This window comes from Giraffa tippelskirchi, chromosome 14, assembly GCF_054371585.1.
Source record: "Giraffa tippelskirchi isolate mGirTip1 chromosome 14, T2T-mGirTip1v1.2.pri, whole genome shotgun sequence".
Classification (NCBI taxonomy): domain Eukaryota; kingdom Metazoa; phylum Chordata; class Mammalia; order Artiodactyla; family Giraffidae; genus Giraffa; species Giraffa tippelskirchi.
Window position 1 is genome coordinate 27,794,621 of NC_137288.1, and position 24,201 is coordinate 27,818,821.

Consider the following 24,201-nt stretch of genomic DNA (forward strand, 5'->3'; position numbering starts at 1 on the left):
TCAGAGGAGAACAAGAAATAAAAGGAATCCAAATTGGAAAAGAAAAACAGTCACTGTTTGCAGATGCTGTGATAGTATACACAGAAAATCCTAAAGATGCTACCAAAAGCTACTAGACCTCATCAATGCATTTGGTGAAGTTGCAGAATCAAAATTAGAGCACAGAAATATGCTGCATTTCTATATACTAACAACGAAAGATTAGAAAGAAATCGAAAAAACAACCACATTTAGTATTGCATCAAAAAGTATAAAATACCTAGGAATAAACCTACCCAATGAGATAAAAGACCTGTACTCTGAAAACTGTAAGATAACGATGAAAGAAACTGAAGATGACACAAACAGATGGAAAGGTATACCATGTTCTTGGACTGGAAGAATCAATATTGTCAAAGTGACTATATTACACAAGGCAATCTACAGTGGCATTTTCCACAGAACTAGAAGAAAAAATTTAAATTTGTATGGAGACACAAAATACCCTGAAGAGCCAAAGCAACTTTAAGAAAGAAAAATGAAGCTGGAGGAATCAGGTTCCCTGGCTTCAGACTATACTGCAAAGCTACAGTCATCAAAATAGTGTGAATCTGGCACAAAAATAGAAATGTAGATCAATGAACTGGATAGAAAGCCCAGAAATAAACCCACACATCCACACATCCACAAATCCACACATCTATAGGCAACTTATCTTTGACAAAGGAGGAAGAATATACAATGGAGAAATGACAGTCTCTTTGATAAATTGAAAAAACTGGACAGCTATGTGTAAAAAAAATGAAATGAGAACATTCTTTAACAACATACACAAAATGAACTCAAAATGGATTAAAAACCTAAATTTAAGACCAGACAGTATAAAGCTCGTAGAAGAAAACATAGGCAAAACACTCTGACATGAATCACAGCAATAGAAATCTAATTAAGCTCTCAAAAGCTTCCGTATAGCAAAGGAAACCAGGGAAGACAAAAAGATAACCCAAGAATGGGAGAAAATAGCTGCAAATAATGCAATCAACAAGTGATTAGTCTCCAAAATTTATAAACAGCTCATGGGGCTTAATATCATGAAAACAATCTGTACAAAACACGGGCAAAAGACCTATACAGACATTTCTCCCAAGAAGACATACAAATGCCAAGTAGCACATGAAAAATTATTCAACACTGCTGTTTAATAGAGAAATGAAAATAAAAACTATAAGGTGATAGAGATCACCTCACATCCGTCGAAATGGCCATCATCAAAATCCACAGACAATAAACGCTGGAGAGGGTATAGAGAGAAGGGAACCCCCCTATGCTGTTGGTAGGAATGTAAATTGGTACAGCTACTATGGAGAACAGTATGAAGTTTCCTTAAAAAAACAAAAACAGAGCTACCATGTGACGCAGAAATCCCATTCCTGGGCATATATCTGGAGGAAAACACGATTTGAAAGGATACATGCACCTTTATGCTCACTGCAGGACTGTTCACAATAGCGAAGACAAGGAAGCACCCTAAATGTTTATCAATAGAGGAATGGATAAAGATGTGGCACATATATACAGTGGAATAAAACTCAGCGGTTAAAAATGAAATAATGCCATTTGCAGCATCATGGATGGACCTAGAGATTGTCATGTTCAGTGAAGCAAGTCAGACAGAGAAAGAGAAATATCGTATGGTATCCTTTATATGCAGAATCCAAAAATAAATGATAAAAATAAACTTATTTACAAAATAGAAACGGACTTACAGACTTAGAGAACGAACTTACAGTTATGGGGGGAGAACTGGGGGAAGGGATAGTTGGGGAATTTGGGATGGGCAGGAACAAACTCCTGTATTTAAAATGGATAACCAACAAGAACTTAACTGTACAGCACAAGGGACTGTGTTCAATGTAATGTGGCAACCTGGATGAGAGGGGAGATTGGGGGAGAATGGATACATATAAATATGGCTGAGTCCCTTTGCTGTCCACCTGAAACTATAACAACATTGTGAATTGGCTATAATGGAGAAGGCAATGGCACCCCACTCCAGTACTCTTGCATGGAAAATCCCATGGACGGAGGAGCCTGGTAGGCTGCAGTCCATGGGGTCGCTAAGAGTCGGACACGACTGAGCGACTTCACTTTCACTTTTCACTTTCATACATTGGAGAAGGAAATGGCAACCCACTCCAGTGTTCTTGCCTGGAGAACCCCAGGGACGGGGGAGCCTGGTGGGCTGCCGTCTATGGGGTCACACAGAGTCGGACACGACTGAAGCGACTTAGCAGCAGCAGCAATATAAAATAAAAAGCTTTAAAAACTCGAAAAAATGGATTTTAAAAAGGAAGAAGAATCTTAATAACCATTTCAGATAATTACTGATAGTTTTCTTTGTTATTAAAACAAATTCTCAGGCCCTATCATACCCAAGCCTGGGAACCAGCAGTCTGTATTTTAACTGGCTCTCCTGATGATTCTAATACACTCAGAAGCTTAAGGATTTCTGATCTATTTTATGCCGAGGAGTACAACTCACGGCTTCAGTTAGGTCATCGTGGCGGGGACAGTGGCAAGATGAATCATCTAAATGATGATTCAGACCAATGGTTATAGTTTCCTTGTGCTGTTCAACTTCATTACCTTAAAAATTGACACATTTTTTTGGTTCAAGGGGTTACTATGAAAATAATTTTTTAATATTTTCATTTATGAAACTTCAAATTCTTTGATACACCAAAATGTAATCTCTCAAGTTATTCATTTTGAAGCAAAATAGTGTCAACGCAGCACTAAGCAATATATAATCTGATAAAACTTACATTAAAATATTTACTACCCTAATCTATAGCTTTACTTCAGTGACGTGAATTAATAAGCTTTGTCATATAATAGGAGATCCAAAAAGAAGTAGACTGACTTCCCTTCACAATCTGACTTCAAATTTCTCCAACCAGACTATATATTACCTGAAAAGGCATGGCTTATTTCAGCTTCGGGGTATTTTATTGGACTGCATATTTTTCTCCATTTGCATCCCATACAAATCCAACACATTCTTAATGACCCCATCTAAATCACTCTTTCCATGAAGTAATCTCTGTCTCCTTGGGCACAGTGAGTATAGCCCTCTATTACTTTCTATTATCTCTATCAGAAGAAACAATGTTCTTCTCAAAGAACCTTAAAAAAAAAAAGGCAGTTTTAAGGAAACTATTAACATTTTCCTTATGACAGGTTTCAGTAAACAAAAAGATTTACTTCCTGACACTGAATATTTAAGAAACTTTCAAAAGATCAGATTTTAAATAATGTTAAAAAGAAAACTATTCTCATGAAGACAAGTTCTCACTATTTAAACATCTAAAGTAATGATCAATAAAGACTAAAAAAGTATTTATGGATAAAAAGGGAAGGTCATATGTGCTTGGCTCTCTTCTGTATATATCAACTGAGAAATACAAATCAAACTGGTAAATAATAGTATGCCCATAGTCTATAGTAAAAATAAGTTTTGACAGGATATAGATTTTTCTGTAACCCACAGATAGATAAAAAATGATATGAAAAAACCTAGTTCATTTATCTCTTTTCAAAGCATTTACTGGGTGCCTACTATGCACAAAACTTTATTTATACTCCCTTCTCTCATGTTCCAGAGAACAAGCAAGCACATTAAGAAAATAAGTCTGTAGTTTTAGATTTTACAGTATGCTTAATCCTCAAAACTGAATAACAAGTACAAACAGCTGAGAAAGCACTACCATTTGATAGTAACTAAGTTCATTCTACTTAAGAAGATTTTGAATATCATGAATTCACGATATCCTGAAAATATGTCCTGAAAAAAAGTATGATATCCTGAAAAAAATTTTTTTAAAATAATCATATTTATTTTTAAAATAAAATAAATCTTCCCCTGGGTTGGGAAGATCCCCTGGAGAAGGGAAAGGCTACCCACTCCAGTATTCTGGGATGGAGAATTGGGGTTGCAAAGAGTCGGACATGACTGAGCGACTTTCACGTTCACCTTCACCTTAAAACACTGAAAGGATAGCATTAAATCATCAATCAAACTTTTTGTTTTAAAGACCTTCCTATGTTATTACAATAATGAGCCTCTCAAAAGAGAATTCAGAGTGGTAACTTGAAGGCATTTGGATTCTGGAGTAGGAAAAAAAAATCAGAAATACATTACTTTCTTCTCTCTAAAATTATGATTCCAAATAACAGCTATATAAGTCAAAAAAGGAAGGTATTCTTATTTTCTGGTGGTGAAATAAACAAAACCATAATAGTTAGCCCAAAACGAATGTTTACTAGGTACCATACAAAATTCTACCATATTAAATCATTCAACTCTCACACCAGGAGAGAGATTCTATTATTATACGTTGAGAAGAGACTGAGACACAGATAACATGGTCAGTCATCCAATGGTGGAGGGACGATTTAAATCCAAAGAATCTAACTTCAGAGCCTGACAGATTAACTCCTATAATGACATATTAACCCCTACAGTCTATGGACTTATCACACATGGTAAGTCACACATGACTGAGCAACTTTCCTTATATATATGACATAGCTTAAATTTTGTATGTGTGTTAGTTGCTCAGTCATATCCAATTCTTTGTGACCCCATGGACTAGAGCTCACCAGGCTTTTCTGCCCATGGGATTCTCCAGGCAAGAATACTGGAGTGGGTTGTCATTTCCTTCTCCAGGGGATCTTCCCAACCCAGGGATCGAACCCAAGTCTTATGCATTTCAGGCAGATTCTTTACTGTTTGAGCCACCAGGGAAGCTCTAGTCAAATTATAACATATGTAATTAACATAACTTGAAACTACTTTGAAATATGGACTGTTAGTAAAAAACGACTAGAGACACAAACATTTTAAATAAATCATTATAAACTTCAGGAAGCTGAGGAATGTATTATACTTCCATTTGTCTTGATATAACTTGTTTTTCCTTACATAATCCAATTTCATTCAATCTAAACCCTAGAACTGAAAATATTTATCCCAGTGAGGAAGATTTAAAATGCTTGTTGTATGATATAAATGGATGAAATAATTAGAGAGATTAGAAGAAATAACTTAGAGAAATGCTTTTTTTTAAAAGAAAAAGACATGCCTCCTATCCAGCACATTTTAAGGTAAGCTTTTATTCTTCAAAAACAAAATTTAGAGCACCCTCTAGTGGAAAACTGGTGACAAGAAGCTTATAATCTGTTCCTGAATTTTACAATTCAGTTTCCACAAAACAAGTATCTATGCTGCTGCTGCTGCTAAGCCGCTTCAGTCATGTTCGACTCTGCGCGACCCCATATACGGGAGCCCACCAGGCTTCTCTGTCCACAAGATTCTCCAGGCAAGAATACTAGAGTGAGTTGCCATTTCCTTCTCCAATGCATGCATGCATGCTAAGTCGCTTCAGTTGTGTCTGTCTCTGTGCGACCCCAAAGACACCAGGCTTCTCTGTCCACAGGATTCTCTAGGCAAGAATACTGGAGTGGGTTGCCATTTCCTTCTCCGCAAGTATCTATGATCTGGGCCAAAAAAGTACATTAGGTAGACCTTTCTTTCCAAATCTTAACTCTTAAAGTACCGTCATCAATACACATAGACACACACAAGACAGAACAGTTCTCAAAGTCTAACAGAAAAAGGTCTCTTATTTATCAATTTCTATAAGAGACAGGTAAGATCTGTGAATCCCCAGCACCTAGAACAAAACTTAAATATTATAGATATATTGCTACTCTATACATTAAAGAATTCCACTGTGGTTATAAAATGAATACAATATAAAAACAAATGTAATTATTTTTGTAGCTTGATTCTGTGGTGAAAAGATTCAACTGAAAAAGAGAGCTAAAAAACAACACAGGCAAACATTTTCCAAATTATTATTTTTTCCAAACACAGCATAACATTTTAAAAATATACTTTACTAAACGAATAACTTTGACAAGAACCTCCAACCTCCAATTCAATTTGGTTACATTCCTTCAGGCTTTGATTATTAAAGGGATTGTATGGCCCTGATACAGATATAGTTCCACATGCAAATTTTACCAGATAATTTTTCACACTAAAGGTTTAAAGTTGAATATACGAAACTGCAGATTACATGAATAACACAGTTATTACATTAGCAATTAGTGAGGCTACATTGGATGTTAAATTCTAGGCATGAAAATTTGGAGAAATACTAATAGATAATATTAGAGACTATTTTAAGGGTACTTTAAAATCTACTTTCTGTGGAGGACTGAAAAAACTTGGATCATATGGCATAGGGAAGAAAAAGCTCTATAGAAGAGAAGAAATATTTATTCACTAATTCAATGATAATTTATCAAAGATTTTAGCTGAATGTTGTTCAAGGCTCTGGAGGCACAGTGAATGGATAAGATCCTTGTTCTCAGGGAACTTACATCCTGAATGGGAGAGGATGATGTTAAGAAGTCAACAAGCTCCATGAGAGCTAGGATTTCTGTCTCTTTTCTGTGGTATCCCCAGCACCTGGAACAACACCTAAAATATAGTAGGTGCTTAATAAATACTTGTTGAATTGTATTTGAAAAAAAATAACTTAAGCTAGTGATAAATGCTGCAAAGAAAACAAAACAGAATAAGTAGAGAGTAATGGAGAGGGGCGGGGTGGCAGGTACACATTATTTCAGACTCAAGAGTTAGAAAAGGCTATTCTAAAAAGACGCCATTCAAACTTAAGCTTAGGAACTGAAGTCTTGCAAAGATCTGACAGAAGAGCTTCCCAGGAAGAACAAAACAACAAGAGCAATGGCTCAACACAGGAGTCATTTTACATTCAGACATTCAAACTGGCTGGGCAAGCCACAATGCCTACATTAAAGAGTTCATATTTTAACCAAACAGTCTGGGCAAAAGACACTGGTGGTTTCAAATGGGGTTGAAGCAGTGGAAATGAAGAGAGGGGTTAACTTCATTATCCATTTCAGTGAGCAGTAGATAAAATCTGATAATACGTTCAATATGTGAAATGAAGCCAATAGTGGAATTAAAAATAACTCCCAACTCTGGGGCTTAAACAATTGAGTAGATGATGTTGCTATTTATTAAGATGGGAAAATCAAGCAAGGAACAGATTACTAGGCAGGTAGTGGAAGAAGAAAACAACTTTTACAACTAGCTGTATATTTAGGATTTCAAGTAAATAGCTAGTGAAATAGATTGAAATAGAGTAAGTTTGAAAGTTGTTTGCACAGAGAAGGTGTTTAAAGCACTGGGGCCAAGGAGTTATTAGGAAGAAGGGGGATGAGAACAGTTATTCCAAATAACTCCAAAGGGAAAAGGTAAAGAATTAAAGATGGAGATTAATGTGACTTCAGTGTTGACTGAGTGTTGCCTGATAATGTGACTTCTTATCAGTGTTGTTTGATAAGAGAAAGAATATTTAAACACTAAAACTATAGCTGTACAGTAATATACTGGACTACTTGCAGACAATATGGGCTTTCTACTAGAGGAGGCATTTCAAGAAGTAAAGGCTATATGATCATCCGCAGGATTTCTACTATAGCAATTCTTAAAAAGTATAGGCATTTCCTTTATATGTTCTTAAAAATACTATATAAAGGGACTTCTAAGACTACAATTTATATTCACTTAGGCAACTTATTTTATTACGAAGTAGATTCTACAGCAAAAATCATTGGCATATAAAATGTATATCTTCTACTAGCCATTATCTGTTACCTGTTTTTGTCAGCAAAAGATTATCCAGATGCCTGTCTCCAACTCCAAGAATATACGTGATCACACAATATCCAGCTGCAATAACAGTTCAAAAACAAAAAACAAAAGAATTGTGAAAAACACATGCAAACCAAGTTATACATACAAGTGAATACAAAAGCAGTTTGAGCTAATTTAACTTTAAACTGATCATTACTCTTTTCGATTTCTTACCCAAATTTTCAAAGAAAATGTGTAATCTTTGATTCTATGAAGCAGTTATCACTTGAAACTCAAATTGTTATTTGCATCAGAAAAAATATCGTGTAGAATTCTGTCAAATTGTTAAAAAGCCACTTTGCTGCTGCTAAGTCGCTTCAGTTGTGTCCAACTCTGTGCAACCCCATAGACAGCAGCTCACCAGGCTCCGCCGTCCCTGGGATTCTCCAGGCAAGAATACTGGAGTGGGTTGCCATTTCCTTCTCCAGTGCATGCAAGGGAAAAGTGAAAGGGAAGTCACTCTGTCATGTAAGACTCTTAGTGACCCCATGGACTGTAGCCTACCAGGCTCCTCCATTCATGGAATTTTCCAGGCACGATTACTGGAGTGGGGTGCCATTGCCTTCTCCTAAAAGCCACTTTAACCAAAGTTAAATGAGATTTTAGAAACCTTAATTATAACATGTGTCTATCATTTCTCATATCAAATTAGATATATGTTAAGAATGACAGTGAAAAAAGGGTCATGGAAACATACATAATGAAGTCAATCATACCACAACCACCTTATCTACACAATGACAAAAGTAAATGTAAAATTAAAAAAAAAAATTAGAGAAATAATCTTCAAGTGCCAGCAGACAGAAAAATGAATGAATTCACTTGAGTTGTAAAAACATGTATGAAATTCATAGCATAATCCTCTAAATTAAGAAAAATTACATAAGCAGGACCAGTCATTGTCTTATAAAATCTGGAAACCTGGCACATGTTGAAAATGCTCAAAAAATTTAAGCAAATAACATCTGTTTGAAGCTGAATTTTTTCTGCTGTTTCTCTCATTAATAACCTAACAATAAATACAATTTGTAAATACATGTATGACTATGCCAGTATTTACAAACATACATTTATTTCAGTCACTATGGAAAATAAAAATCAGACCACTTGTTAATAATGGCATTAACCCCCTATCTAAATTCAATTAATATTACTAAAGTTCATTTGATACACGTTCTGAAGGCTATACCGTAAGTCCAAAAATGACTTAAGCAATGACATTACCATTAGATCAATCTTCGATTATTAGGTTGGTACAAAAGTAATAGCAGTTTTGGACCCTTAATATTAAATCATTATACCCAGGCTCAAACACATGTTTATTCATTAAAATAGAACTATTATAATCAACATGTTTTTAGCAACGAGAAGTAAGTTGGTTTACTCCTGGAGTACAAAAATCTGTGCTTTGGGATTTGATAAACTCTTGGAAAGCATTTTCTACATCTTGCTGATTGCAGAAGCATCTTCCTTGCAAAGAGTTGTCAAGATGCTTGAAGAAGTGGTAGTCAGTTGGAAAGAGGTCAGGTGAATATGGCGGATGAGGCAAAACTTCATAGCCTGATTTGTTCAACTTTTCAAGCGTTGGTTCTGAGATGTGGAGTCGGGCGTTTTCATGAGAACTGGGCCCATGTTATTGACCAATGCTGGTTGCAGGCATTACAGTTTTTGGTGCATCTCATCAATTTGCTGAGCATATTTCTCAAATGTAATGGTTTCACTGGGATTCAGAAAACTGTAGTGGATCAGATGGGCAGCAGACCACCAAATAGTGATCGTGATCTTTCTTTGGTGCACCCTTTGACTTTGGAAAGTGCTTTGGAACTTCTCGGTCCAACCACTGGGTTGGTTGTTGCTAGTTGTCATGTAAAATCCACTTTTCATCGCGTGTCACAATCCGATTGAGAAATAGTTCATTGTGCAGAATAAGATGACACTTCAAAACAACGATTTATTTGATTTGCGGTCAGCTCATGAGGCACCCACTTATCGAAATTTTATACTTTTCCAATTTGTGTCAAATGGCAAATGACTATAGAATGGTTGACGCTGAGTTCTTGGGCAACTTCTCATGTAGCTGTAAGAGGATCAGCTTTGATGAGTGCTCTCAATTGGTCAATGTTAACTTCCAATGGCCAGCCACTATGCTCATCTTCACTCATCTTCAAGGCAAAACCTTGCTCATCTCCTTTGCAAAACTTCATGACCACCACTACACTGTATATTTGATAGCAAGTCCTGAGCCACGAGCCAAATGCATTGTTGATGTTGTGAGCTGTCTCCTCTGCTTTATGACTCATTTTGAAATTGAATAAAACAATTGCTTGAATTTGCTTTTTATCTAACATTTCTATAGTCTAAAATAAATATAAAATCCACAGCAATAAGTCATTAGCAAAAACATATGAAGTGAGAAATTCACATTAAAAGGATGTATAAAATAACCACATTTAAGAATGTATTCCAATATCAAATGGCAAAGGTCAACAATGTAAAACCGCAATTACTTTTGCACCAACCTGATTATAAAGTTATAATTTATTGAAGGCTAGGCTCTTAAGTAGACACACTACACTCATTACGATTAACCCTTTTAATTATGTAAATTAAGTATTATAAATATCCATCAAATGGAAAAAACCTCCAGTTCCAAATATTAACAGGATTGTCCAAGGTCACTGGACTGGGATTTAAACCTAAATGAGACTCCATTGCTCACACCACTTTTGCACTGTACTTTGTGTAATTCCTCCTTCCCAAAGTGGCTATTTTTTTAAATTTAATTTTAATTGGAGGATGATTGCTTTACAATATTGTGTAGGTTTCTGCCATACATCAACACGAATCAACCATAGGTATGTATATATATATACATATATATACACACACCTGGAGAAGGCAATGGCACCCCACTCCAGTACTCTTGCCTGGAGAATCCCATGGACGGAGGAGCCTGGTAGGCTGCAGTCCATGGGGTCGGCTCAGAGTCGGACGCGACTGAGCGACTTCACTTTCACGCATTGGAGTGCAACCCACTCCAGTATTCTTGTCTGGAGAATCCCAGGGATTGGGGAGCCTGGTGGGCTGCCGTCTATGGGGTCGTACAGAGTTGGACATGACTGAAGCGACTTAGCAGCAGCAGCATATACATATATATATGTCCCCTCCCTCTTGAACCTCCTCCCCACCTCTCACCCCATTCCACTTCTCTAGACTGTCACACAGCATCTGTCCGATCTTCTGAGTCACACAGCAAATCCCCACTGGCCACCTATTATACATATTACAGGAACGTATGTGTTTCTATGCTACTCTCTCGTCTCCCCACCCACTCCTCGGCCCCTGGGTCCAGAGGTCTGTTCTCTGTGCCTGCATCTCCACTGCTGCCCTGCAGATAGGTTCATCAGTATCAGCTTTCTAGACTCCATATATATACATTAATACAATAGTTTTCTGGTTTACTTCACTCTGTTATAATAGTCTCTAGGTTCATACACCTCATTAGAATTGACTCAAATGTGTTCCTTTTTATGGCTGAGTAATATTCCATTGCATATATGTACCACAGCTTCTTTATTCATTCATCTGTCTACAGACATGTAGGTTGCTTCCATGTCCTAACTATTGTAAATAGTGCTGCAATAAACACTGGGGTACATGGTGTCTTTTCCGATTATGGTTTTCTCAGGGTATATGCGCAGTAGTGGGACTGCTGGATCTATTCCTAGGTTTTTAAGGAATCTCCATACTGTTCTCCATAATGGCTGTGTCAATTTACACTCCCACTAAACAGTGCAAAGTGGCTACTCTGATGGGTGCAACACTCAACAAGATATTTAATTTCAAGTACATTTTTTTAGAATAACTCACCATATCCTAACACTAGATAAAGTATATCTATCTCAAAATATATTCATATGTAGAGAATGAATGAAAGATATTATCATTCTAAAAACTTCTAATCATATTACTAGTCTACTAGGAATTTTCACTGCTTCTGGTTGTTCAGTCACTCAGTCATGTCCAACTCTTTGCGACCCCATGTACTGCAGCACATCAGGCTTCCCTGTCTTTCACCATCTCCCAGAGTTTGCTCAAACTCATGTCCGTTGAGTCAGTGATGCCATCCAACCATCTCATCCTCTGTCATCCCCTTCTCCTCTTGCCTTCAGTCTTTCCCAGAAACAGGGTGTTTTCTAATGAGTCAGAACTTCGCATCAGGTGACCAAAGTATTGGAGCTTCAGCTTCAGCATCAGTCCTTACGATGAATATTCAGGGTTGATTTCCTTTAGGAATGACTGTTTGATCTCCTTGCAGTTCAAGGGACTCTGAAGAGTCTTCTCCAATACCAAATTTCAAAAGCGTCAATTCTATGGCACTCAGCCTTCTTTACGGTCCGACTCTCACATCCATCTGTGACTACTGGAAAAATCATAGCTTTGACTATACAGACCTTAGTTGACAAAGTAATGTCTCTGCTTTATAATATGCTGTCTAAGTTTGTCACAGCTTTTCTTCTACAGAACAAGGATCTTTTAAATTTTACAGCTGCAGTCACCATCCTCAATGATTCTGGAGCCCAAGAAAACAAAGTCTGTCACTGTTTCCTCTGATTCCCTATCTATCTGCCACGAAGTGATGGAACCAGATGCCATGATCTTAGTTTTCTGAATGTTGAATTTTAAGCCAGCTTTTTCCACTCTCCTCTTTCACTTTCATCAAGCTCTAGTTCTTCCTTTTAATTTGCTTTTTGCCATAAGGGTGGTCTCATCTGCATGATGTTTCTCTCGGCAATCTTAATTCCAGCTTGTGCTTCATCCACCCTCCTCCATGTCTGGTTCTAACTGTTGCTTCTTGACTTGCACACAAGTTTGTCAGGAGGCAGCTAAGGTGGTCTGGCATTCCAATCTCTTTACAAATTTTCCACAGTTTGTCTAAGGCTTTGGCACAGTCAATGAAGTAGATGTTTTTCCAAAATTCTCTTGCTTTTTCTATGATCCAGTGGATGTTGGCAAATTGATCTCTTGTTCCTCTGCCTTTTCTAAATCCAACTTGTACATCTAGAAGTTCTTGGTTCACATACTATTGAAGCCTAGCTTGAAGGATTCTGAGCATTTACCTTACTAGCATGTGAAATGAGTGCAACTGTGCAGTAGTTTGAACACTCTTTGGCATTGCCCTTCTTTGGGACTGGAATGAAAACTGACCTTTTCCAATTCTGTGCCCACTGCTGCATTTTAACAAATCAGTTACAGTTGACTAAATAAATCAGTTATTCTCAAAATATAGTCTCTGTAGTGTGACAAGGACTACTGGTTTGCCAACAACACAATATCCTATCTATATTTCTTCCTTAAAACAAAACTAAGCCAAGATTTTTGGGGCAAGAATGTGCCTACACTAAAAACATTTCCCAGGCTCACTTGAAATTAGGCCTGTCCACTGAGATGTAGGCAAATAGAGTCTTATGGTTAGCATTTTTAAAGAGGGAACTAACCAGGAGACCTTGGTTTACCCTAACACCCCTAAAGAACTAAAACTCCAACCACAACGGCTTACATCTGGGCTTCTTATAAAGAAGAAAGTAACTTTTACGTGTGTAAACCACTACAGTTAGATCATGTTAACTGCTGCTGAATGAAACTGTTAGTGGGCTACTGGGCTTGAGAGTCATTTACATAACGTATGAGGAAATACAGCTTGATGGCCCAAATTGGTCTCCCTCTGTTTTTATATTTTATAAAGCAAATTTATTGGAACAGAGACATACCTATTTATTTCAATATATCTTGAGCACTACAATGGCCTGGCTGAATGGTTGCAACGGAGACCACCAGGCCTAAAAAGCATAAATGTATTTACTATCTGAATGGTTTTAGGGAAAAATGGACCGATATTTGATCTAAGGCATTGCTAGTCAACATGTGATACACAGACTGGCAGTTTCACTACTATCTAGAAGCTTGTTAAAAATGCAAACTTTTAAGCCCTACTTCATTCCCATTGCATCAGAATCTCCAGGGGGCAGTGGCCAGAGAGTGATTGCTATACATATCAAAGTCCTCTAGTATTCTAAAGCACCTAAGAGTCCCCTGGGAATCCTGTATGCAGATGCTGATCCAACATCAGCAGGGGAAAGACCTGAGAGTCTGTCTTACCAACAAGTGCCGAGATGAAGCCAATGCTGCTGGATGATACTTGTGGTGGCCCTGCTCTAAAACTGCTGCAAAATATATGCAGTTTTACAAATGCTGAAAGCCCTCCACTTACAAATTAATGAGTTACTGAAGGACATTATATCTGGTATTGGTAAAGAGAACTGAGAACATATTAGAACTTATTAGCATACTGTGTTCACTAATAACGGATTCCCTTAGAAATCCGGCCTCAACTTGTCAAGGATACAAAATACAAAACTCCTACTGATTTACACATATGGAGATAGCTGAAACTCCTGCATCAAAAAGAACACTGTTACATTGTGTCTGAGTTGTCATGTGATACTAGCTACTTTCTTACTAATTACAAATTACAATTAGTTTACTTTCTATCACTATTTACTTTGTTTCAAGTTGTTTAGCTACCTCTATGAAAATGATCCACATGGACAGCAATAACATTTTTGATCTAAAATTTTCATATAACTAAATATGCATGAGTTATTCTTGTCTCTACTGATAAAGTAGGGCTTCGCTTGCAGGTCAGTTGGTAAAGAATCTGCCTGCAATGCAGGAGACCTGGGTTTCAGTCCTGGGTCAGGAAGATTCCCTGGAGAAGGAAATGGCAACCCACTCCAGTATTCTAGCCTGGAGAATCCCATGGACAGAGGAGCCTGGTGGGCCACATTCCAACTGGGGTTGCAAGAGTTGGACATGACTTAGTGACTACTGATAAAGTAAGATGTTTTTATAAACTACTCTTTGTCATCAAATTTGCTTTTTCAGTAATATTTCATTATTACTGGATTGTTTTCCAATACTAATAAAAAGTATATGAGAAAGAGCCTTTTACTCTGTCTCAGTGAGTTATGGTAATAAATACAGTAATAAATATTTCTTGAAATTTCATTTCAAGAAATTTCTTTTTACCTCAAGTGAGACAGCATATGATCACTCTCTCTTTCATACATATTAATGGTGAAGGTGAGTATTTGGGGTGTTTCAGTAATTTAATATCAATACTTAAAAGATTACATCCTGAAAAAGATATGTGACACAAGATTAGGATGATCCTTAGGAAAACTGAAAATATTCTTTAACTATAATGGGAACACTATACCTGTTTCAGGCAGTCTTGTCAAAAGCATACTTTTCATTAGTATTTTGACTCGATGCGAGATAAACATCTTGAAACTGAATTTGTAAAATAACTTTGATTTAAAGTAAAATATAGAGAAATATAGACAAATAAACTACCATTTCCCTTTCCTTAGTAAAGATATGAATATAAGCATAATCAGTGTTCCCACATTTACTTTCATGATACAGACCTGACACCCTGCATAATCTGGAATAAAATGTCACCATAACTAATTGTATTCTTCTTAACCTCTACCAAAAACCTAAAATATTACTTTTTAAAATGAAAGTTATACATGTATCCATACGATAATGCCCAACAATCAGATTCTAATACAATACTGCATTGACTCCTCTTTAAATAATGGCTTTCAACCTCTAACATTACCTGGAATGCTACCAAACTCACTGAAACACAAAAAAATTATTTTATAATGTAACAATATATATGGAAAGCAGAAGAGTATTCAAAGTAAGACAAAGAGAAGGTCCGTTATCAAATCAGTTACCAGGATATGAATAAATGTGTAATGCTCTTATTAGAAAGAAGATCTAGTTTGGAGTTAACTGTACAAGTACAATGTAAATGGCTTTTTTTAACATTAGAAAAGTCATATTCTCATTAGCTCTTGGGAAAAAAAGGAAACATTATATAAAAGGCACAATACTATGACTTAGTACATATAAAATATTATTCCAATACTCTCATTAAATGAGCCGGGTTTTCAAATTTTAGTCAATATTTATGGATTATATGTATATTTCAAGTAGAAAAAAAATTAACATTTCTTAGCTAGGCAAAAATTCATACATTTTCTAAAATATATATATTATATTACACATACTAGGGCTTCCCTGGTGGCTCAGATGGTAAAGAATCTGCCTGCAATTTGGGAGACTTGGGTTTGATCCCTGGGTTGGGAAGATCCTCTGGAGGAGGGCATGGCAACTCACCAGTATTCTTGCCTGGAGAATCCCCATGGACAGAGGAGCCTGGTGAGCTACAAAGAGTCGGACACGACTGAGCAACTAAGCACAGAGCATACACGATACTATATGTATAGGTATGCAAAAGATTTTCTGCTACACTTGATAAAGGCTTGAGAAAACACAAATAAGCAAAAAACAACAGAGAAATTGGAAAACATAAACTAAATGAAAAGGGAGCAATAAATATGAAATAGAAAAAGTGAAACAAATTAATAAAAGTAAAAGATCATCATATAGTCCAGTGGTTTTTAAACATGGCTGTTCATTAGAAACATCTGGAGCTCTGGAGAAAGGCAATACCTGAGCATTTGTATTTTTCAAAAAATTCCAAGACAATTCTGTTATGCATCTGGATTTTAAAAAGTGATTACAAGTTTTTTTCTATTAAACGGCAGTTTTAGAGATGTAGAATTCTATTATTTTCTGTTAACCAAATAGAGAATTTCCCTTAGTATTTGTCATGAAGCTGGTTTGGTGGTGCTGAATTCTTTGAACTTTTGCTTGTCTGGAAAGCTTTTGATTTCTCCATCAAATCTGAACGAGAGTCTTTCTGGGTAGAATATTCTTCGTTATAGGTTCTTCCCTTTCATTGCTTTAAATATATCATGCCATTCCCTCCTGGCTTGTAGAGTTTCTGTGGAGAAATCAGTTGATAACCTTATGGGAGTTCCCCTGTATGTTATTTGTCACTGTTCCCCTGTTGCTGTTAATGTTTTATCTTGTCTTTTAATTTTCATCATTTTGATTACTATGTGTCTTGGAGTGTTCCTCCTTGGGTTTATTTGATCCATTAGTTTGACTCAGTATGAATAGAATGCTAGATTTCTATTCACTCAAAACTGATATGGTTCCATGTATTCTGGCATCTAGTATTACCACTAAAACTCTAGAAAATTTACAATCTTAGTGATAAAGAAAAATTTTGAATGAGGCTTGAAACTTCTAATCCAATTTTGAGAATATGAAGAAATACTATGTTGTAAAAAAAAAAATAGGAAGTTAACAAGTGATACAGTATTATTAACTAAAGTACAGATTTTGTTCAAATTTCACAAAATTTTATGTTAGCATACATTATTTGTCTTCATATCTTATTCAAGATTTCACACTGTATTTAATTGCATTGAGCAGCTTCAGTCACGTACAACAACTTCTGGTAAATTATCTTCATTTTTATTCTATTACAAATATTTTCTATTTTTCCTTATTATAGCTTCTTAGATACACCCATCATTAAAAAGTGGACAGTTAATTTTCAAATACATGGGATTTTTTTTTGAAAAGTATCTTTAACATGAATTTCTCATTTTGATACTTATTTCTCATTTAAACGTTTTCTTCTCTGCAATCATCCTCTGTGTTTTTTTCAAGCTAACTTTATTGAGGCTTTCAACGACTCAAAGATCTCTCTTGGTAAATGTCACACTGCACTTGAAAATATGTGGGTTATTTTCAAATACCTTTTGATACTGATTTGTGACACAATTCCACAGTGATACAAGAACAGCCTTTGTATGATTTCAATACCTTTAGACCATGAAATTTTTGCACTTTGTCTTATGTCCCTGGATATGTTCCAGGGTCTCCGAGTTTACAGTCTGTGGGAACTTGAAAAGAATTTGTATCCTACTGTTGTGTGAAAATTGTTTGAATCTTAATTATGTTGAAGTGGTTCACAGCACTTTTCAGGTCTACTGTATCTGTATCTCTGTATATTCACTCTGTTAATTTCTGAGAATTTGATACTGAAACTCCAACTAAAAATCTTAATTTATCTACTTAAATAAATAATTATATAGTGGAACTATATGTAACCTTATTCTGTATTTTCCAAGTTGCCTGTAAATGTGTTATCATACTTTTTCATAACTTAAAAAAATAAAAAGAAGTTAACATTTCTTTATTAAATAGATAAATGATGTAAAAAAGTTACAGTAACTACATGAAAGTTAAGTAAAAAGACAGAAGGTAACTGATTGATGGCATGCAAAATATCTCAAGTAATAAGGTACTAAAAACTAGATGTGGCTAATTAAAGATTCTTTTACATGCTTTTCATTCAAAGTGGGAACTATATCCTTTTCCCTTGAATCCAGGCAGGTTCTGTGACTCTTTTGACCAACAGAATATGACAGAAGTGATAAACTACCAGCTTCCCAACCCAGGCCTTCAGAAACCCAAAGTTTCTACTTCTTGTCTCTTAGGATGATTCCTCTTAAATCCAGCTCTGAGAAACACAAGCCATGGGGAAGCCTGTACAGGTGACTTGATTGACAAGCTTGGCTGAAAATCAGTATGAGCTGCCAGCCATGTGAGTGATCTATCAAACCCTTAGAAGATATCTTAATTTTTCAGACCTTAGAAAACACAGACTGAACAGAGGAAAAGTGGATGGAAGAGAAAGTGGAAAAAAGAAATAAGGAAGTAAAGCAGGGAGGGAAGGAGAGGAGAAACACAGAGTGAGTAAGAAAAGGGGAATATTCTCTCCTAGATGCTTCAATCAATTTAAAAAAATTTTTAAATCAAAATACACTGTATGTGACCCTTTATATGGTTGAACACATTTTCATGGGTAAACACAGTTAACTGTAAAATGCTATGTTTCTTAGTTTAAAATAAAAATTGTATGGCAAAAACCACTACAATATTGTAAAGTAATTAGCCTCCAATTAAAATAAATAAATTTATATTTAAAAAAATAAAAAATGTAAAAAATAAAATAAGAATTAAAAGCATAAAGAATTTGAATATACATACACACATTGTATTTTAGTGTTTTAGAAGTTCCTAAGAATATTACATTTTCTTTATACTTCTCATTCAAAAATGTATCAAATATAAGTTTAGGAGTAAATTATGCAGTACAAAACAATCTGGAATACAATCTCAAAGGAGCATTGTGAAAAATAAAAAAGTCACATGTATAAGAGAGCAACTTATAAGCTGTTAAATGATGCAAAAGTATAAATATAGTTATTGCATGTCTAGAAAATCCTCTACTTGCTTCCCCCAGCTTGATTAAGTATAAATATGGATATAAACATAAATATAATATTTATGTAAAACATGAATAACATGTTATATGCCATATACTATTCAGGGCTCAACTCTAGTGTCAATTCCTTTATTAACCTTCCCTTAAACAATCTAGTTATTTAAAAAAAAAAACCCTTAAGAAAATAAAAAACATAAACTTTATGAGAATAGGCATAAGTGGTTGAAACATTTGAATTAATCTCTTCAGCATGCCACTACTGACACTTCCAGTAAGTGACCAAAGTACTAACCTAAAATACCACAAGAGGTACCTCTTAACACAGCACTGTAAACTTAGGTCTAGAGATTTATCAAAAACATAATTATTCCTGACAGACTCTTCCCAATCTACTTAACTGCTTGGACAAAGACGACTAGCAGGCCACAGTCCATGGGTTCGCAGGAGTCGGACATGACTTAGCGACTAAACCACCACCACCACTTAATCGCTTCCTCAAACTCAAGGAAAATCAAGGGAAAAATGACAGCTTCCAGGAAGAGATAACTTATAGCTACAAAATAGTTAAGTGATTACAAAGATATATCTATAAAAGACTAAGCAGAATTTACACCGCATTCCTACCATTATGTCAAAACATTAATGACCTCTTTTATAACATTTTGTATCTTTTAATCTTCTTCTTACAGGGCATTTAAAACTGTGGTGGTTTGAATAGTAGTGTCCCCTCAAAATGAACATGCCTCTAACGCCCAAGGAAGGAGGTGGGACCTTTGGGAGGTACTTAGCCCTCAAGTATGGAATCAGCACCTCATAAAAGACGCCAGAGCTGCCTACCTGTTCCTACCAGGTGCTGATATGATAACAGGTCTTGAACGCAAAGAAGGCTCTCACCTGACCAGTTCAGTTCAGTTCAGTCGCTCAGTCGTGTCCGACTCTCTGCGACCCCATGAATTGCAGCACGCCAGGCCTCTCTGTCCATCACCAACTCCCGGGGTCTACCCAAACCCATGTTCATCCAGTCGGTGATGCCATCCAACCATCTCATCCTCTGTCGTCCCCTTCTCCTCCCGCCCCCAATCCTACCTGACCAAGCTGGCACCTAATCTCAGACTTCCAACCTCCAGAAAGGTGAGAAATAAATTTCTATTGTTTATAAGTCACCCAGTATCTGGCATTTTGTTATTGCAGCCAAAATGGACAAATCTTAAGCCAAAATCTTAACCTGTTCTAAATATGTATGAGTATGGTAACAGCATAGCTTGCTTCCCTTTATTCCCACATATCAATGAAAAGCACTAAGTTAAAAAACTTACCACAGCTTTTAACGTAAGTGTCCATAACTTCAGCACTGATTCCATTTGGTCCATTCTCACTTGGTGCATATTTTCTAAAAAAGTTCTGAAAATATGTTTACATGTTTACAAATTCAATCCTTTAAACAAATTAGCCATTTCAAAATTGTAAATAATGACAAATAGGTGTCTGGTATAAAACTTTATAAAATGCACAATTGGGGAAGCATATTCCTCAGCAATCAGTCATATTACTATGCTTATAGTCTGAGACTAAGAAATAAACAAATAAAAGTGTGCTACTTCTATACCACAGGGGAAAAAACATTAAATAAATGTACTGCTATATCTCATACTTAATTTATCAGTTTGTTTCACCTTTCTTCTGAAAGTAAACATGACGGGCTTTCTGTGAATCATACATTCTCCTAAAAGTGAACATGAATTTTTAAAATTACCTTTTAAGTATAGCCACTGAAATACTGCTACCATTAACAAGCTCAATAAAATTACATTCCAATATTCAAAATAGTTACAATGCAATGCTAAGAACTTTCAAATTAAGAGGAAATTGACAGAAGATAAATATGAGATACAGACTGAACCAAAGAATTGCAAGGGCACAGTAAATACACTAGAGTGTCCAAACAGTCTGGAAACACTGGGGAAAATTGTATACTTTCTTTCCCCAGATTATCAACTAGCCTATTCTTTTATATCTAGATGTTAAAGAAAAATAGACACAGTATACTATCTGAAAATATAACTAACACACTATTAAAAAATAAATTTATCTTATGTTTTAAGCTTTTTGAACATTCTGTAAGTGAAAAAGAATGTATATCTAGAAGATATAAAGAAATCCTATAAACCAATAAGAAAAAGAGAAAAAAATCCAAGAGAAAAATGGGCAAAATATATGAACAAGCACTTCACAGAAGAAATAAATGTTCTATACACATATCTCACTCAATGTTTTTGGTGATCAGGGAAATGTAAACTAAATAATAGTAAATACCAAAATTTAGAAGCTCAACAATACCAAGATTAAGCAAAGGTCACACAGAGTCGGACACGACTGAAGCGACTTAGCAGCAGTAGCAGTAGCAAAGAAAGACAGCTGTTTCCAAAAATAATTATTTTGGTAAACAATTTTTAACTATCTACTAAAGCCGAAGATGAGATAAGCTACAACTTGGTAAAATTATTTACACAGATCACACACGGAATGAATCAGGACACAAACTGTCATTGTCTTTATTTTACAAAATCATAATTGCACAGAACAAAATAATTGACAACACAACTGACAACAACTGACAACACAACTGACAATAATTTACAACTTTATTAAATAATTACTTCAGTTAGAACCTGTGTTAAAGCTCTGTATACATTTCATGTCATCTTCAGAAGAATTCTATAGCTAAGTACTCTTATTACCCCAATTTTAAAGGTACAAAAACTTAGGCTTAAAGGGCATGTTAGGAGGTCCCCTAGACCTCTGACAGATTCAGTCTGTTAGATGGGGTCACAGACTCAACTTACAGCTGTGCCGCTAGTAAGGTGCGTTACAGCAGAAGTAAACGCAACAGGATCAATATGAGGAAGGCACACAGGCAAAGCCTGTGAATAACATGTGAATCCCCCTGTTCTCTTCTGAAGGGATACACTGAGCTTATTTCCTGGGGGCTGCTCACACAGGCACCCTCTGTAGTCTATTTAGTCCAGCAACTATCAACATTCTAGAAGGAAGGCAGGTTGTTTCCTATAAATCATATTATTTGTACAAAGAGTCTAGGTATGTGAACCACCCTTATGAGTTCCTACTGAAAGCCAGATACCAGCTAAAAGCTAACCTGTTCGCAAGGTTACTCAAAATATAAACAGAAAGCCGCAGAGCCAAACTTCAAACTCTGGCAGTTTGATGTTTTGTGTCTGAGCTTTTAAGTAACTGAGCACGATCGTACTTTGAACCAAACAACAGAATCAACCTCTTGTTTTGTTAAGAAATCAGAGTAAAGTCTTTCTGAAAGACTAAATGCCACACTGAATTACTGGGACACTCTAAACTGAGAAACACAAAAAACTTACTATAACAAATATCCTTTATCAAGCCCTTCACTGTATGATTTTTCATCTCAGGCATATCAAATTTTTCTGTGTGAATTATATACATTTTTTCGTAGGAAAAAAGAAAAAATTACAGTCAAAAGATAACAAAAGTCAACTATTAACATGCAGTAAGAATTTTGCAATAAACACTAACTCACAATTTTAAAATATAAAAACAATTCCAAAGATATATATGGCTTAGTACAACTTGCCTTTTCTTATCTTAAAGGAAAGTAATAATTTTTTTTTTGGGGGGGAAGGGTCTTAAAAAACAAAATTATGTAAAACATGTATGACAAGAATATCACTGTAGCCTTGTTCTGAATAACAACAAAAACTGGAAATAATCAGAACGTTCACTGATGGCTACATAAATCATAATATTTCCATACTTTGCAATATGATGTAACCATAAACTTCAGAAAATTTAAATTCTGTTTGCTGATTAATTCCTGATCTCCTATTATGTGCAAGGCAAAGTTTAAGGAACTGAACATCTACCTTGGAAGCATTTCCAACTGTTAGCATTGTTTGCTTCTCTGGAAAAAAAACAACTTGCGGGAAGAAAAGTGAGAAAAAGAGACTTGCATTTCTAACTCTATGTACTTTTTATAGAAAATGAAACTTTTCTAACAAGAAGTATTTAGGAAATTCATAAATAATTAAAATAGATACTGTACCTGAATGCTTCCTTCTGTATCAAGAACTTCAGCAACAGGAACTGATTGGATAAACTGCATGAAGCCTACACAGAAACAGATACGCTGTATTAAGCACAGCTTTTGGTTAAGCCACTGGAAGGACTTGCTGAAGTTGAAGCTCCAACACTTTAGTCACATGATGTGAAGAGCCCCCTCAGTTGGAAAAGACCTTGATGTTGGGAAACACTGAAGGCAGGAGGAGAAGGAGGCAGCAGAGGATCATATGGTTAGATAGCACCACTGACTCAACAGACATGAATGTGAGCAAACTCTGAGAGACAGTGGAAGATAGAGGAGCCTCGGGTGCTGCAGTCTATGGGATCTCAGAGTCAGACCTGAGTGAGTGACAAAACAATATTGGTTAAGCAGTAAAGATTCTGTTAAGAAAAGTATTCATTTGCAAATGTATACAATACAAACTTACTAGCTTAAAGAGGTCTATAAACATTGTATTTAGTATATATTGACATTTACATCATAGGAACTACATGGAAACATTTTTAAAAAATTAAGCTGAAAATCTGTATTTTTCTCTAGGCCAATTTCTATTATTATATACAGGAACAAGAGGTAATAAGGTTCACTTCAGTTGTCACTTAGTCATGTCTGACTCTTTGCAACCCCATGGACTGCAGCAGGCCAGGCTTCCCTGTCCCTCACCAACTCCCAGAGCTTGCTTAAACTCATGTCTATTGAGCTGGTGATGCCATCCAACCATCTTGTCCTCTGTCATCCCCTTCTCCTCCTGCCTTCAATCCTTCTCAGCAGTAAGGTCTTTTCCAATGAGTCAGTTCTTCACATCAGGTGGCCAAAGTATTGGAGTTTCAGCTTTAGCATCAGTCCTTCCAATCAATATTCAGGACTGATTTCCTTTAGGAATGACTGGTTTGACCTCCTTGCAGTCCAAGGGACTCTCAAGAGTCTTCTCTAAGAACCACAGTTCAGAAGCATCAATTATTCGGTGCTTAGCTTTCTTTATAGTCCAACTCTCACATTCATACATGACTACTGGAAAAACCATAGCTTTGACCAGAT

The 24,201-nt window shown here is 35.9% G+C and overlaps 1 protein-coding gene across 7 annotated transcripts in view; it reads right to left on the bottom strand.

Moving 5' to 3' along the window:
- Window positions 1-24,201, bottom strand: part of PIK3C3 (phosphatidylinositol 3-kinase catalytic subunit type 3) — a 176,281-nt gene that overhangs the window by 28,726 nt on the left and 123,354 nt on the right. For all 7 annotated transcript variants that reach the window (XR_014075038.1, XM_081563196.1, XM_081563199.1 and 4 more), the window contains 3 exons: window positions 23,146-23,210; window positions 20,372-20,456; window positions 7,733-7,807 (listed from right to left, as the gene is read on the bottom strand). Coding sequence is in view for 6 of the 7 variants with exons in the window: in XM_081563196.1 (XP_081419322.1) it covers window positions 7,733-7,807; window positions 20,372-20,456; window positions 23,146-23,210 (225 nt within the window). In the remaining variant the exon portion in view is untranslated. The remainder of the gene's footprint in view (window positions 1-7,732; window positions 7,808-20,371; window positions 20,457-23,145; window positions 23,211-24,201) is intronic.